Source organism: Canis aureus, chromosome 16 (assembly GCF_053574225.1).
Source record: "Canis aureus isolate CA01 chromosome 16, VMU_Caureus_v.1.0, whole genome shotgun sequence".
NCBI lineage: Eukaryota > Metazoa > Chordata > Mammalia > Carnivora > Canidae > Canis > Canis aureus.
The window spans coordinates 13,749,052-13,764,959 of NC_135626.1; the positions used below are offsets into that span (position 1 = coordinate 13,749,052).

Here is a 15,908-nt window from a genome sequence, read left to right on the forward strand (position 1 = left end):
CCTTGCTGGGCACAGCAGGTGCCTGCGGGTAGACGTCAGGGGCCCTTAGAGCAGTTCCAGCCTGAGCACTTTGATAAAAAGTGCTAACACCAGGCAAAATGTAAACACTGAAATGTGGCAATAGCCTCATCCCTAGGGTTCTGAGGCAGCAAGAAGCCAGCCAAGAAGGACAAGGAGCTGAGTCAGAAGGGGAAATTAATTATTAGGGGGAAGACTATGATTGATCCAAGGTCAGTCTTTCGTGAAGGAGTTTCAGGAGATGTGTGTGGGAACTCCTGGACCCCTTGATATAAAATTGCAAAAGTAGCCCCTACTTCACCCACATGAAAGCCTGTTGGTCCTGGGATGCCTGGGTGGCTCAGCGGTTGAGCGTCTGCCTTCAGCTCAGGGTGTGATCCTAGGGTCCCAGGATTGAGTCCCACATCTGGCTCCCCGAAGGGAGCCTGCTTCTCCCTCTGCCTGTGTCTCTGCCTCTTTCTCTTTCTCTCTCTCATGAATAAATACATAAAATCTTTTTTTTTTTTAAAATAAAGCCTGTTGGTCCTGAAACCAGGTTTCCTGTCCCTTCCTGGCCACAGGTTCAGCTGCCCCACAGGCAGAAGCCTGAGCCTGCCTCTTGCTTCTCCCCAGGCCTGGCAGGTTGTGGTGATGAGGGATGGGATGAGGGATGGCAGTTGGGGAAATCCCTGCCTCATCAGTCATTGGTGCCATCCCTGTCAGCAAGACTTCCTGCTCCCTCCCTGTCCTGTCCTGTCTTGCCGGAGGGAACAGGTGTGCAATTACTGAGTGACAAGAGACAGTCAGGGCTACCCAGCCTTGCCTGCCTCCGTCACAGCCACAGCTGGGCGAGGAGGGAGGGCACAGAATCCTCCCCATCTGTGGGGAAGTCTGACCTGGAGACAGGTGGCCCAGGTGGTTGCTTGGAGAATGGACTGAGATGATAAAACCAGGAAGAATTAATAACTGTCACTGTTTATTGAGTTCTTTCTGTACTCTGGTCTTTGTTCAAGTCCTTCCTATGTGTTTTCTTAAGTAATTCCGCAAGGTAGATTTATTATGCACATTTCACAGACAGGAAATGGGTGAAAAGACTTGCTCAAGGTCATATAGCCAGAAAGGGGCGAGGCTGTCTGTCACCAAGGTCGGAAGTGTGTAATTTCTGGTGGTAAGCTTTGAATGGGGACTTCCTTTGTCTCTAAAAGGATCTGATCCTAGACATTGAAGGACAGATCACCAAGTCTTGGGGCTGGTCACCTTGGGATCAACAAGGCCGGTGCTCAGCTGTGGCCTTTCCTCCTAAGGCTCGGGGCAGAGCACTCGACCGACCACTCATTAGGCTCTCCCACCAGCATGACCTTTTTGACTCTTCACAGCATCCTTGTGATGTAGGTATTATAATTCCAATTTCCCAGCTGGGAAGCTGGGGCCCGTGATGGGAAGCATCAAATACAAGAGAGAAGGGTTGGGACCAAAACTTTGGCCTTGGCACCTGCTGCCTCTCCTGCTGTCTCCTAGGCTGGGCTGCCCTGTGGGTGTGGAGGTGACTCAGGCAGGGCATGTGGGTGGGCAGGCGCTGCAGCTATGGCTGGTGGGTGTGGCCTGCCTCGTGCCTAGGGCAGGTGGCCCAGCCAGTTCTGCCTCCGACGCCTCATTTCAGCCATCTCTCTGCCTATGATGAGTGCCTCCTGCTGCCTCAGCCACAGTCCCTCCGGGGGTCCTTGGGCCCAGGACATGCGGTGATCTCAGAGCAAAGGCAGCCACCACTGCCTGGACCTTGCCAGGTGAGTCCTCACCACGCGTGGCAGCCAGGACTTTCCAAGGTCCTAGGGGACCCTAGAGTGGGGACCTAAGTATCTGCACTCTGCTGATGGGCCTTGGGGGAGGAGTGGGGAAGAAGCCTGGATCTCTAGCAGGAGAAACAAAGGGGAGTGTGAGATTTTGGCCCTGGGAATGTGCCAGAGCACAGGTTCTGATGAACCCAGGAAACTTGCCTGAGTTTGGAGATCTTGGGCAAGGGGGAAGAGCTCACAGTCACCAAGGGGGAAAGGGGAGGCTCTTGTCTCCAGTAGCAGGCCCTAGGATGTGGCTCTCCAGGGGAGGAGTGTGAGGGGGTTTCAGGATGAGACAGAGGTAGCCTAGAGCTTGAGAGGGACAAGGCCCAGGCACCTCACAGGTGCTGAGCCAGAGCTTCAGGGGCTCCCTGTAGCCCCCAGGCCTGGTCGGTCTTCCAAGAAAGGCCATTTCAGCCAGTATCAGGGCTTGGGAGGCCAGAGTGAGGAAGCCCAATCCCTGAGAGAGGGAGGGCAAGGCAGCGAGAGAGTCCCACAGGTGAGAAGGCAGGGTTTGTGGGGTGACTCAGGGAGCTAATTATCACCGCTAATTATAGCTCCAGCCCTGAGTTCTCTTGACCCTCTCCTGCCCCAGCTCCCCGGGACTCCCCAACTCATGGGGGATGGAGCAGTTGGCTGACATAGGTGAGAGCTGTAGGGTCCCTGGGATCCTTTCAGCTCATTTATCAGAAGGGAAAACAGAGGCACAGGGAGGGAAGGAGACATGCCCTCCACCCTCTTCTTCACTCTTGGTTAGCTCAGCCCCTTAGGCCAATCTATCCACAGGCCACTTGGGGCTGAGGAAGGTGGTGAAGGCCAGCCATCTCCACCTGTGACTGCAGATAGAGTCAGAGCCCTAAATCCTCATGATTGTCTGTTGGTAGGACACTCCACCTGTCTGGCCTCAGGGCCCCTCTCCAGAGGTCTCTGCCTCAAGGTCCCTGCACTCCAAGGCCACAGCCTTCCCCTGGACAACTCCTCCTCTCCCCAGGCTGCTTACTGGGGGAGGGCAGCTGCCCCATTTCCAAACTTCTCTGCAGTCTGATGACAAACTGCTCTGGACGCTCTTTCCAGGAAGCTTTCCTATTTGGGCCAGGATGACCAGAGGCCCCAGCTCTACCCACCTCGCTGGGCTTTTCATACAGAAATCTGGGGGACGCCTGGGTGGTTCAGCAGTTGAGCATCTGCCTTCAGCTCAGGTTGTGATCCCAGGGTCCCGGGATCAAGTCCCACTTTGGGCTCCCTGTATGGATTCTGCTTCTCCCTCTGCCTGTGTCTCTGCCTCTCTCCATGTCTCTCATGAACATAAATGAATCTTTAAAAAAAGAGAGAAAGAAAGAAAGAAATCTGGCCCGTGACCTGATGGCCCTGAGGGAGTTTTCTGAGGGCTGTTCAAACTCAGAAAGGCCCCCCATGAACTACAGAGTCACCTCTTGTCTGCACGAGATGTTGCCCTGTCCACTTCATCCCACACAGTCAGCCCTGCCTTCCTCATGCCAATGCCCGCACAGCGGCCTTCTCCTAGCTCCATGATCTAGCCTCCTTCATCCCCCATGTGGTCTGCTATCTCTAACTTGCTGTCTCCTGTGTAACCCAGGGCCCTCCCGTGCCCTGTGGCCCTTAGGACCAGCTAGAGCTCCTCGCTGGGGTCCAGGCCCTCACAGCATGGCTCCAGTTGCTTTGGAGCCTCTCACTGCCAATGGGCCCCAGGAACCCCCCAGACTCCGCAGCCACACCAGCTTCTTGCCACTTGCTAACTTTCTTTTTATTTATTTATTTATTTATTTATTTATTTATTTATTTATATTTTATTTTATTTTATTTTTTTTTACTTGCTAACTTTCTTGACTCCTCGTCTCTGCTTAGGTTGTCCCCTCTGCCTGGATTGGCCTTCCTTTATAGAGAAACCTCTAAGATCCCCTTAGAGTTCTCCAAAGACGCGTCAATCCCTCTCCCCAGCCCATCCCTCTGAGCCTAGCGCAGGGTCCAGTCCTTACTGAGCATCAGTAAAGCAGGTCAGGACTGAGGGGCTGTCTCCTCTGTCTCTGTGGAAGGGGCTCAGCTGCTCCCTTTGCGTGAGAAGGGAGTCTAATGGACAGATAGCCACAAGACTGGTTGTACTCAGCTCTGGGTAGATGAGACAAAGAGGCTGGAGGCTGTATTACTAGCAGCATAGTGTCTAGAGCAAAGGAGGTGATAGTTCTGTTCTGACGAGGACATCTCTGAACACAAAATCTGATAGAGACATTGAAAAGCAGAGCTAATTCTTGGGAGTCCACCTGAAGATTGGTGGGTGGAGATGGCATGGGCATGGCAGTCTCTACCTGGAGGCTCTGTTGGGCTCTCCAAGGGTGCACAGGAGCAAAAGTGCTAGAGCGAGGAGCAGGAGAAATCGAGGGGATAGTTCCCTGTCTCTGGGAAGAGTTGGCAGCCTGGGAAGGTAGTGAGCTCCTCATCCAGTGGGTATGAGCAGGGGTCACATGGTGCCACACGGGAGTCTGAAGGCCCCTGAGGACCTTCAGGCCCACTCAACTTGAGCATCTATGCTGTGATTGTGTTCCAGCCATGAATGCCCACCCCAAGGAGATGGTGCCCCTCATGGGCAGAAGAGCCGCCGTCCCCAGTGGGAACCCTGCCATCCTGCAGGAGAAGAGGCCAGCAGAGATCACCCCCACCAAGAAGAGGTAGGACTGGCAGGCTTGGGCCTGTGTGGTGGGGGCACAGGAGGGATTCTGGTGCCCAGCCTCAGGGAGCCCTTGCCTGGGGTCGACACCAGACTCTCGGTGTCATCTGTGGTGACCTGGTGCCCAGTTAGGTATAAATGGGGGGAAGGTGGGGAAATAGCTCAGCATACTCGGGGGGTGGGGGTGTTGAGCCGGGGAAGTCAGTGCAATGGCAATGATCAGGGAGGCCTTCCTGGAGGGGCCAGAGGCGTGGAAGCAGTGACATTCAGAAAGGCTTCAGGGTGAGGCAAGGGATTGCTGGAGCCGTCCTCAAGACAAGGAGCAAAGAGGTGCATGGAGATTTTTGGTAGCCTGGATCCCCACGTGAAGACACCAACTGCTTTCCTGTCCCGTGTGCCCAACCAGCTTATTCAAGCTCTTTGACATCACCCATGTGATGGGGACACCAGCAAAGGCATCTCATGGGGTGACGATTTGTTGGCATCGCCGGCTCGCGCCATGTGGTGCACAGTCGGTGCTCTGCACACGCTGATCGTGTTTTTGTTACTTGGAGCTTCATCATCATCATCGCTATTGGGCCCCTGGGAGCTGAGGAAGGCTGGGACACTTACAACTACTTCCCAGCTGGGGATTCGGGGAAAAGGACTTTTCCAGGGTTCTCCCTGGCCCCTGAACTGCCTCCGTGGCAGTGCCCCAGCCCCTCAGCAGATTGGAGGCCCTCAAGCCTGCATCCTCATCCCTACCACAAGCTGTGCTTTTGTTGAACGCAGGTGGGACCCCCCCAAGTGTAGTTGGCTCATTTGTCTGGCCTCCTCTGGCCCCATCCCAGGCCCCTCTTGGGCCAGAGGTGAGATAGGTGCTAGCCCTCCTGTCTGTTATTTTGAGTAATAATTGCTGAGGTTTTCTGTGCACTAGGACCCAGAATGGGGAGACTGAGACACAGAGAAAAAGAATGCCCATCCCTGCTCACAGCCTGGTGAGAAGGGCACCCAGAAGAATGTGGAAGTGTCCTGGCAACTGGGTGGGATGGGGTCTGAGAAGAGGTGGGTCATTCCAACCCTGGGGGCAGTCTCAGAGTACTTCCCAGGTGAGGTGGTTTAGAATGGGTGATCGCATGGGAGAGGAAGGAGAGAACATCCCAGACAGAGGCTGGGGCAGGGATCAGTGAAGATCAGCATAACTGGAGTGCTGGGTGGGTGGAGGAATCGTGGAGAATATGAGTCCCACTGGGGCTGGGGCTTGGGGGTTGGTTAAAGAGTTTGAACAAACCTGAGGGCAGTGGGGATTCTGTGTGAGAGGGAGGGCATGGTGAAATTTGTATTTTGGAAAAGATACTCTGGGTAATCTGTGTGAATGATGGATTGGAAGGGAAGCTGGGAGCAAGGAGATGACTGGAGGCTCTTGGGAAGCCTGAGTGACAGGTGGGGAGGTCTGAACCTGGGTGATCAGGGATGGAGAAGAGAGGATCAGGTCAGAAAGTTATCAGAATCATGGGGTCTGCAGGATCAACTATGAGAAAGGAGGGAAAAGAACCAAGAGACTCCCCCTCATTTGGTGAGAGGACCTGAAGGGATGATGGGGCCATCTGTGACATGAGGACATCAGAGGAGAAGAAACAAGATGAGGAGAGACAAGCCGAGTTCAGGAGTGAATGTTGGTTGAGAAGTACCCAAGGGACATCCAGGGGTAGGTCGATCCTGGAGTGCAGGAGAGAAAACTGAGCAGACATGAAGTTCAGACAGGTATTGGCAGGGCCATGGGGGCAGCCTAGGTCTGGGTGGGCTTGACTGTCTGGGTAAGGACAGACCTATCCCTGAGCTAACCAAACACCACCCTCTTGCCTCTCTTTCCCTTCCCCCACCTTCTTACATTCCTAGGGGAATTTTGGACCTCAGGGCAGGATTGCAGACATGGTTTCAGGAAAATGCCAGGATCTTCCCACAGTCAAGCTGCCTTTTCTTGAGCCTATCCCTGTTCACAAACTTAGCTCCAGACTCAGCTCTACCTGTGGCCTCACACAGCCAAGGGCCTGGGTATGAGGTGTGACCTTTGTCTCATGAAGCAGTAGCACTGTCTTCTTCCCAAGGGCTCTTTGAGGACCCTCACATGCTTACTTCTTCCTGTGCCCTGAAGGTTTGAGTATCTGCCTCAAAACTGAGTATAGGACTCAGCCTAGAAAGAAAAGGAAAAGAAAAAATTCAATATAAATAAAGAAGGCCAGTCTGACCAGTAAGGAAATCTGGACTAATGGTGGGATGGAAGGTACCACCATGTCTAGGTAGGGACATACCTCATGCTATATCTCATGAGTAGCTACCACTGTGGCCTCTTTACTGGATCCTGGGCAGGGTGATGCGCTGGGAGAGAGACATGGAAGAGCTGGCCTTTTGGAGATCAGAGCACTTGGGCATTTCTTGGGACAAAGTAGTTGGTCACACAGCCTCCTCCCCACCGTTGGGGATGCTTAGGGGTAGTTCATCATCTTCACAGGGACAGAAATGAAGGAGAGATGGTGCAGAGCTGTGTGTGCACTTGAGTTAACAACACCCTTGTGGTGCCCTTTGGTCCGGATGAAAAGTAGGAATAAACAAACCGCCTATGCTGCAGAGTAGAAGCCAGGGTGTCACATGGTAACCTCACCATCGGTCATGGAGGCAGGTGAGATGTGGCATGTGCAGAGGCAAATAGGGCAAGTGTGGGATGGGCCCTTGTGGTCTAGCAGCTCCCTGTCCCAGTAATTGGGTCCTTGCTCACAGTCAGGGATCTTTCCAGCCTGGCTCTCACCAATCTCCTTCCCGGCCCTGAAGACTTACATTCTCAGACATAGTCCTTGCCTTTCTGCCATGGAAGGTTTTCTCATGCTGTTCTCTCTGCTTTGGGGGATCTTCTCAAGCCACAAATCTCTGAGTACCGGGTCCCTGGAAGGGTCATCTCTTCCTTCCCTGCTCCCCTAATTCCCTACACAGAGCATATTAGTAGTTTTTGAGTAAGTAGGTGGATCATTGTAGAAGCAGGTGAGACAATGAGAGAGAGTGGGTGAGTTGATGAGTAAGTGTCCTGGTGGCTCAACACAGTCCCTCAGCACAAAAGAGGACACTTCATGATAAGATGAGGATATATTTCTTACCCTTCCTCAGGCCCTTTGGTTTCCAGGCCTGGAATGGATAGATGCTGTCATGATCTGGTTTCTGGGTCCATCCTGGAGGCCCACCCTTTGGACTCTGGGAGGAGGCCCTGAGAAGGGGAGGAGTTGGAGGAGAGGCAAAAGACCTTTCCTCAGCTTGTTATGCAGGATGGAGAAAAAGAGATTGAGAGCTTTGGGCAACTGGGAGCCCAACAGGAGTCACTTGACGTTTGTGTTGGTCTCTCTGTTTATTGGTCCAGTCCACCAGCCTCTCCATCTACCCACCAATCTGCCCATCGAACTACTCATTCCTTCGCCATCCATGGCATCCACCCATCCATCCTTCCATATACCTATGTGTCCATCCATCTATCCTTCCAAGTATCCTGCATCCATGTACCCATCCATCTATCCATCTTATTCATCCATCCAACTCAGCTGTCCATCTATCTAACCAGCTATTTTATCCTTTCTCTCATTTATCTTTCACACATTACCTATCCATGTTCTACTCTTCTGTTCAGTTAAGTCTTCTGAGTGTCAGAACAACTGTTAGGTTCTGGAGAATTAAGGACAACGCAAGTGTAGTTCATCCTGTTGAGAATCTTATAGCTGAAGGTCAGTGTTTTCTGGAGCAGGAAAAGCAATGGCCTCACTGTGCTATGCCCTGGTCCAATCCTTGGGGCCAGTTCTGACCAATTAACTGGAAGAGTAGCTCTTCAAAGAGATTTTTGCCCATTGGTACACCATTTAATCCCCATCTTCTAGAACAGTGCCTGGTACACAGTAGGTGCTCAATATTTGTTAAGTGGATACCCAGACAAGCAGGGACAGCTTTTTATTTTATTTATTTTTATTGGAGTTTAATTTGCCAACATATAGCATGACACCCAGTGCTCATCCTGCCAAGTGCCCCCCTCAGTGCCCATCACCCAGTCACCCCAACCCCCTGCCCACCTCCCCTTCCACTACCCCTTGTTCATTTCCCAGAGTTAGGTGTCTCTCATGTTCTGTCTCCCTCACTGATATTTTCACTCATTTTCTCTCCTTTCCCTTTATTCCCTTTCACTAATTTTTATATTCCCCAGATGAATAAGACCATATAATGTTTGTCCTTCTCCGATTGACTTATTTCACTCAGCATAATACCCTCCAGTTCCATCCACGTCGAAGCAAATGGTGGGTATTCGTCGTTTCTAATGGCTGAGGAATATTCCATTGTATACATAGACCACATCTTTATCCATTCATCTTTCGATGGACACCGAGGCTCCTTCCACAGTTTGGCTATTGTGGACATTGCTGCTAGAAACATCGGGGTACAGGTGTCCCGGCGTTTCACTGCATCTGTATCTTTGGAGTTAAATCCCCAGCAGTGCAATTGCTGGGTCGTAGGGCAGGTCTATTTTTAACTCTTTGAGGAACCTCCACACAGTTTTCCAGAGTGGCTGCACCAGTTCACATTCCCACCAACAGTGTAAGAGGGTTCCCTTTTCTCCACATCCTCTCCAACATTTGTGGTTTCCTGCCTTGTTAATTTTCCCCATTCTCACGGGTGTGAGGTGGTATCTCATTGTGGTTTTGATTTGTATTTCCCTGATGCCAAGTGATGCGGAGCATTTTCTCATGAAGCAGGGACAGCTTTAAGGTGGCATTTCTGGGGCACTTCAGGGATGTTGGGAGTGGTGATCAGACCAGATGACCTCTGATGCCCACTTTAGCTGCACAGTCCATTTGTAGATGATTTTAGAGCTGTCCTGGCTCCAGACTCCAGGGTTATCTGGCCCAACCACTTTCTATCCTGGTGTTACACAGGAGGCAGAGGCAGAGCCAGACTAGAATCCAGGTTTTGGGCTCCTAGTCAGGGGTTTACTTCTCTTTTGGAAGAAGGATTTGATTTTAGGTCATTTCAGAAGGTTGCTCTTGATGAGCAGAAGACAGGAGGGTGAAGGCCAATGTGCCAGCCAGCCCTGTCCCATTTATGCTTCAGTTCAGGATTTGTTCTGAGTCTCCTACGCTTGTCTGTACCTGGAGGAGAGGAGAGGGATTCCCCAGGCAAGACCCGGGACAGCCTCATGACTGCCCCATCCTGTGAAGTGGCTATGTTGGACAGTCTCCACCTGCAGCTAATCCCTAGAGCTGGTTAGGCTGGAAGAGGATCCAGAGGGCTGAGGGGAGAGCAGCATGGATAGTCATGTAAATCGTGAGCCAGAATCAAGAGTCAGGTTCTCTGAGAAAGTTGACTTCTGTCCTTGGGGGGATGGTGACAGTGGCCTTAGTTATCTCATTGATAGAATGGGGCCACAATCCCTTCCCTGCTGCCCTTTCTTCTGAACTTGATATGGCTGGGATTGTACTTTGGGACCTCTTCCATGGTGTTGTGAGAAAGGGAGGGGGCTTGTCGATCTTTCTGGGCCTGGGAAGGAGGTAGACAGCAAAGGCACTTAGGAAAGAGACCATCTGGTCAGGAGGCCACCATCCAGGCCAGGTCACAGAGCCAGCAGGTATGATGCAGCCATCACCGGGTGGGGGTATTGCCACAACTGACCCTCATCCTGATGCTCGTCATCCTGGTTGTCTTGGGAAGGCTTTTCTCTGAGTGTGTGATAGTGGGTTCTGAGAACACGTGTGTCTGTGTTTGTGGGCGTGTCTGAAGGTGAGGCCAGGCTGTGTCTGGTTGGGGAGTCATATCTCGGGGTGTGTCTTGCCTCTCATTGGGCACTGAGTCTGTCTGCTTCCCTGGGGCTTTGTCAGGTCACAGGCCCAGGTCTCTTGCCGCCCTGGGGGAAAGTGTGCCCTTTACTTCCCTCACATCCACTGTCCAAAGTGGTTTCCTGGGTTTTCCTTCTTGACAAGGCATCTCCTGTCCCCTGAACTTTCATACCCCCTCACTGCTCTAGATCTGACTGTTTTCTGTGCCAACAAGATAAGAGATGATCAATGGGGGTTGAATGTGCCCTGGCAGTCAGGAAAGGCTCTTGTAGATGGCAGCCCTGGAAGGGCTCTTCTTCAGACTTGAGGCTGGAAGGGCGGTGTGGGGATGATGGGGGGATTTGTAGCTCTGGTTGCCATGTCCCCCATCTCTGGTGAGTCCTCCGCACCTGGAGGCACCTGCGGACAGGAAAGTCCCTCTCAGATATTAGGCCATCCCGACAGAGACCCTGGGCCTCTACTCATCTACTTAGTGACAAGAATCACCAAGACCCAGCTTTGAATCCAGGCTCTACCACCTACTTGCTGTGTGAGCTTGGGCAAGGTGCTTGACCTCAGAGCCTCCGCATGCCCACCCAAAGTGTGGGTGATTGGAACGGTACCCATCCCAAAGGGCTGCTGTGGGGGTCAAGTGAGGCCATGAGGGACAGAGTTTAGCGTGGAGCAGGCCATGAGCAAGTGTTCTGGGTGGTGGGGCACTCTCAGCAGTAGGGCTGCAGGGCATGCAGGCGGATGGTCCCTGTGCCAGCTCTAATGACCTTGCTTGGGTGTCCCCACAGTGCACACTTCTTCCTGGAGATAGAAGGGTTTGATCCCAACCCCACTGTCTCCAAGACCTCTCCCCCCATCTTCTCCAAGCCTATGGACTCCAACATCCGTCAGTGGTGAGTACTGGCCTCCCCGGCTGCCCCCGTCCCAGCCCAGCCCTCAGCTCCAGGGCAGGCAGTGACTCACCCTGGGCCAGGTGGCCAGGCCTGGTTGTGACATGTTCTCATGGGCCAGTTTGAAACTTGTCTCTCTCTCTTCCTTTCCCATCCTCCAGCCTCTCTGGTAACTGCGATGACATGGACTCACCACAGTCTCCCCAGGATGATGTAACAGAGACTCCGTCCAATCCCAACAGTCCCAGGTGAGCCCGGCCCTTCCCTTCCTCCCACTGTGTCCACCAGGTGGGCATCAGAGGCACGGGCATCAGGACCCAGGAAAGGCAAGGAAGCTTCCATGCCAGGGGGATGGGACAAATGCCTGCGTCCATAGCTGTGGTGTGTAGGAAGGTTTTTGCGGTGGAGGAGGGAGTATTACATTTTATAAACTATAAAAAGTATTACCCATTCATTATAAAACATTCCAATGACAGTACACAGCAGAACAAGAACTGGAACACAATCTCGTATTAAAAATATATGCATATAAATCATGAAACATCATGTGACTTTTATAAGAATACACACAAAAATATGCACTTGTCATGGTTGTCTGTTTGGAGTGTGGGGTCAGGGAGAGAGAGATTTTTAAAAATTTAAACACCACAAAAGATAAAAGTGAGATTTTCCTTCCCCTAATCTCATACTTTTTAAGTTAATCGCTATTAATTGTCCTTCCTAATCATCTCTACTATGTGTATCCAAATATATATTTTGAAAAAATGTGATCACATTTAGATTAGGAGGGAAGCCTGCAGAGGGCAACGCAGATCCCAGGGCCCCAGCACTAACGGAGGGGGTTTGGGGCATTGTGACAGGCCGGGGAGGTGCTAAAGGCCAGTGTGGCTCTGCGCAGACACAGGGCTCTGCTGTGGGGCGGGGACACAGTAGGTTGGTGGTACCTGTGTGGTGAATTGGAAATACATTCTGGCCTCAGTGCAAACGTGGCCAAGGAAGAGCAGAGGCGAAAAAAGAAGCGGCTGAAGAAGCGCATCTTTGCAGCGGTGTCAGAGGGCTGCGTGGGGGAGCTGCTGGAGCTGCTGGTGGAGCTGCAGGAGCTTTGCAAGCGGCGTCGTGGCCTGGATGTGGCCGGTCAGTGCCGGGCTCCTGCTGTCAGCCTTTCCTCACAACAGCCAATGAGGGGGGCATGCAAGGAGCCCAGAATGCCGGGCTGTGGACTTTGAACCTGCCTCTGAAGGCAATAGGGAGCAATGGGAGGGCTTGGATAGGTGAAGGTCATGGTCTGGCTGCTGCATGGAGGGCGGGAGAAGGGTGCTATTCAGGCAGAGTGGGGACTGCCACAGCCGAGCGGGGGGAGGTGACCAGCTCTTCAGCAGTGGAAATGGCCAGAATAAAGGACAAACGGAATGAGAGAAAGGGAGGCACGATCATGCCATTGGTGATGTGCTGGAAGGTGGGGCCCAAGCTATCTCAGGGACTGGGGAGTAGCTTGTGAGGGAAGTGATAAGCTTTATTTGTCAGCTCCCAGGAGGAGGAGGCCAGTTGGAGGTTTCGGGGTGTCAGCAGTGAGGTGGACAGTGGGAAGGCATGCGGTGGGTGAGACTGCACCCCACAGGGGAGACAGTGCAGGAGGCAGAGCCTCAGATAAGGCCCTCAGAGGGAAGGAGAGGAGGTAGCACAGGCCCCAGGAGGCCAGGGCATGGAGCAGGGTCTGGAGGTCTGAGGCTGCAGCCCGCATACCCTGGCCTCCCCACCTTGGGCGGGAAGGGCCAGGGGCAGCCGGGGCCCCTGGTGCGGCTCACCCCACGACCCTGCCTGCAGACTTCCTCATGCACAAGCTAACGGCCTCTGACACGGGGAAGACCTGCCTGATGAAGGCCTTGTTAAACATCAACACCAAAACCAAGGAGATTGTGAGGATTCTGCTGGCTTTCGCCGAGGAGAACGACATCCTGGACCGGTTCGTCAATGCCGCCTACACCGAGGAGGCCTATGAAGGTATGCTGCCTATGAGGGGGCGCTGTGCGGACAGAAACTTCTGGGGTGGGGAGCCTCCCCGCTGTCCCGCGGGCCCGAGCACCAAGCAGCACCAAGGGCAGAGCACGCCTCAGCACCACGCAGCAGGCACTCCTCGCTTCCATCCTTTGCTCTGCAGAGTTTGGAGCCCTGAGCACATGCTAGGCCCTGTTTTTTGGCACTGGGGTGCATGGGGAACGAGACAGATAGAGGCCACTGCTCAGAATAAAGTAACTAGAGGAAAATGTTATGATAAGAAAATACAAGATGGTCATGTGATAGAGTGACTGGGGATGGGCAACGGCGAGTGGGCCAGCAGGGAGGTAACCTTCGAGCAGAGGCCAGGAGCAGGGCACGGGCAGAAGCCCGATATGGGGATGCCGGTGGCATATGGGGCAGCGGGCAGAAGGCCAGAGATGGTGCCAGACATCTGGGCAAGGCCAACACTCAGCAGTTGCTGGTATCACCATCATCATTCTTACTAACCGACTCATTGGGGTCTTGATTCTGTGATTTCTCTCTTAAATGGACTAGGGAGGGGGCAGGAGACCAAACGTGGGATTGTGTTTTCCTGTCCAGCAAATCTGTGCTGAATAATCATACGGGGCATCCTCATCCTCATTGGAGTTTTGGGACTCAGTAAGCATCCTGTTGGGCTCTAATGAGGTGCAAAAATGATGGGTTTGGGGATGTTGGGATGCTATCTTGCTGACATACCAGGGGGCACGAAACATTGCTCTTTGCAGGGGAACTGTTTAGCGTGAGCTCTCAACTTTTCTCATGGGAGAAAGTCATTTTGGTTTTTTTTAAATTTATTTAAACAGCAGACTTTCACAGGGTTTTCATTATAGATGAGAAAAAGTAAAGGATTGTGAAAACTCAGCACTGTTGATTAGAAGAGAGGGAATCCAGGGAAGATGGCTACAAGGGAGTGCTGAACCGCACAGTGAGCTCCCTGGTAGCCAAAGTGGAGAGAAAAACTGGATGAGCTACGTATGACGTTCTCAGCCCATCATGAGGGAGTTGATACTAGTCCTTAGCCAGGGAGGTTTAGGCCAGTGCATCAAGCTTGCCTGCCTTAATTCCTCTCCCTTTTCAGTCCCCTTCTGAACCTCCTTTCTTCTTGTTCGTATACAGGGACTTAACACCCCTTTCTGGCAGCATGTTCCCCTTGAGGCCAGGGATGGCGCCTATCTTACCCATAGTGAATTCCCTGGGACTTAGGGTCACACGTAAGAGGTCCTTAATAAATGTTTTTTGAATGAGTGAATAAATGAAGATTACTATTAAGGATTTGCTGTCCTGACTGCAACTCTTTACTTTTCTCCCTTCTTAGTCGCCCCTTATCCCTTCCTTCTTTCATGACTTTGTCTTTTGCTAGTGGGCTTGTTGGGGGCTGTGAGCACTTACTCTCTCTCAGCCTGGTGGGAGGAGCCATTTATTTGTCTTTCTAGAAACTAACCCCCCAGTCTTCCCTCTGATGGCACCTGCTGGTCCCTTCCTTTCAGTGTCCTGGGTGGGTGCTTCCTGCTGCCTAAGGCTGAGGGGCTCCAGTATCACCAGGGGAACATTTTCCTCATTTTAGGCATATAACTCTGCCTTTCTGGGTCTCAGCTCCTCCCTCTGGCAGAGGCTAATGTTTCCTCCCTATGCTGCTAAGAGGATCCAAAAACAACTTTTAAAATATTATTTTTAGCACTTTATTAGAGGCTTCAGAAATCTGCCTTTTTAAAACCAATTTATTCAGTTAAAAATTTATCATTAAAAATTTTAAACATACATTTGCAATTAATATAATGAATTATACATCCATCATCAAGATTAAATATAACAATTTATTTTTAATTATATAAATAACACATGGATAGAGTTTCATTGTAAAACATTCCAATATTTTAATTAAGTTAAAAAAAAAACAAACCCTTGCCTGTCTTCTTTCTTTGCTGCTTTTAAAATTTTTTATTTAAATTCAATTTGTTAACATATAGTATAACACTCTGCTCATCACATCATGTGCCTTCCCTTTGCCTGTTTTCCACTCTCCTCTCTGGAAATTATTATGGTGTGTAGACTTTGAGGATTTTCCTAGGGCTTTTTATGCATGTATATATGTGTCCATAGAAATAGTTTCATTTATCCATGCACCTATTTAACATAGAATAGTATTTATCTGTTTTCATTGTTCTACAACTTGCCATTTTTAAAAAAAACTGTATGCCTTAGATGCCTCCTCATCCCAGAATATGCAAGTATGCTTCTTTTCTACTTGCTTAGTCTGACTGTGGCTATCCTGTAGCTAATTTCCCTATTCCCCTGTTGATAGTTGGATGTTTCCCAATTTTTCACTATGACAATATCCCAGTACACATTCTTGCCTGTGACCCTGTGCTCAGTGCACACATGTTTTAGGAAAATACTTTGAATTGTACTTTCCGGGTTCAAGGGCATGAACTTTAAAATTTATAATAATGGTCAAAGTTGCCTCCAAAAGATGCTAATTTCTTCTCCCCAAAATACAAAGTACTTATTCACTCATTCCCTCACCTTTCACTAATGCTGGTAATTATTCCTTTCTGGTTTTGCTTTTTGTTTTTGCCTTTTGCCAATCTAGTCAGTGAAAAGTAGAGAAATGTTAACTTGTTAGATTCTGATTTTCTTG

General features: G+C 51.2%; 1 protein-coding gene across 1 annotated transcript in view; it reads left to right on the forward strand.

Annotated features, from left to right (window-relative positions):
- Nucleotides 1-1,662: 1,662 nt before the first annotated feature.
- TRPV3 (transient receptor potential cation channel subfamily V member 3) overlaps nucleotides 1,663-15,908 on the forward strand; it is a 35,572-nt gene continuing 21,326 nt past the window's right edge. Inside the window, exons 1-6 of the mRNA XM_077851682.1 lie at nucleotides 1,663-1,781; nucleotides 4,393-4,513; nucleotides 11,129-11,233; nucleotides 11,392-11,478; nucleotides 12,210-12,364; nucleotides 13,055-13,231. Of these exons, the coding sequence (XP_077707808.1) occupies nucleotides 4,395-4,513; nucleotides 11,129-11,233; nucleotides 11,392-11,478; nucleotides 12,210-12,364; nucleotides 13,055-13,231 (643 nt within the window). The 5' untranslated portion in view covers nucleotides 1,663-1,781; nucleotides 4,393-4,394. The remainder of the gene's footprint in view (nucleotides 1,782-4,392; nucleotides 4,514-11,128; nucleotides 11,234-11,391; nucleotides 11,479-12,209; nucleotides 12,365-13,054; nucleotides 13,232-15,908) is intronic.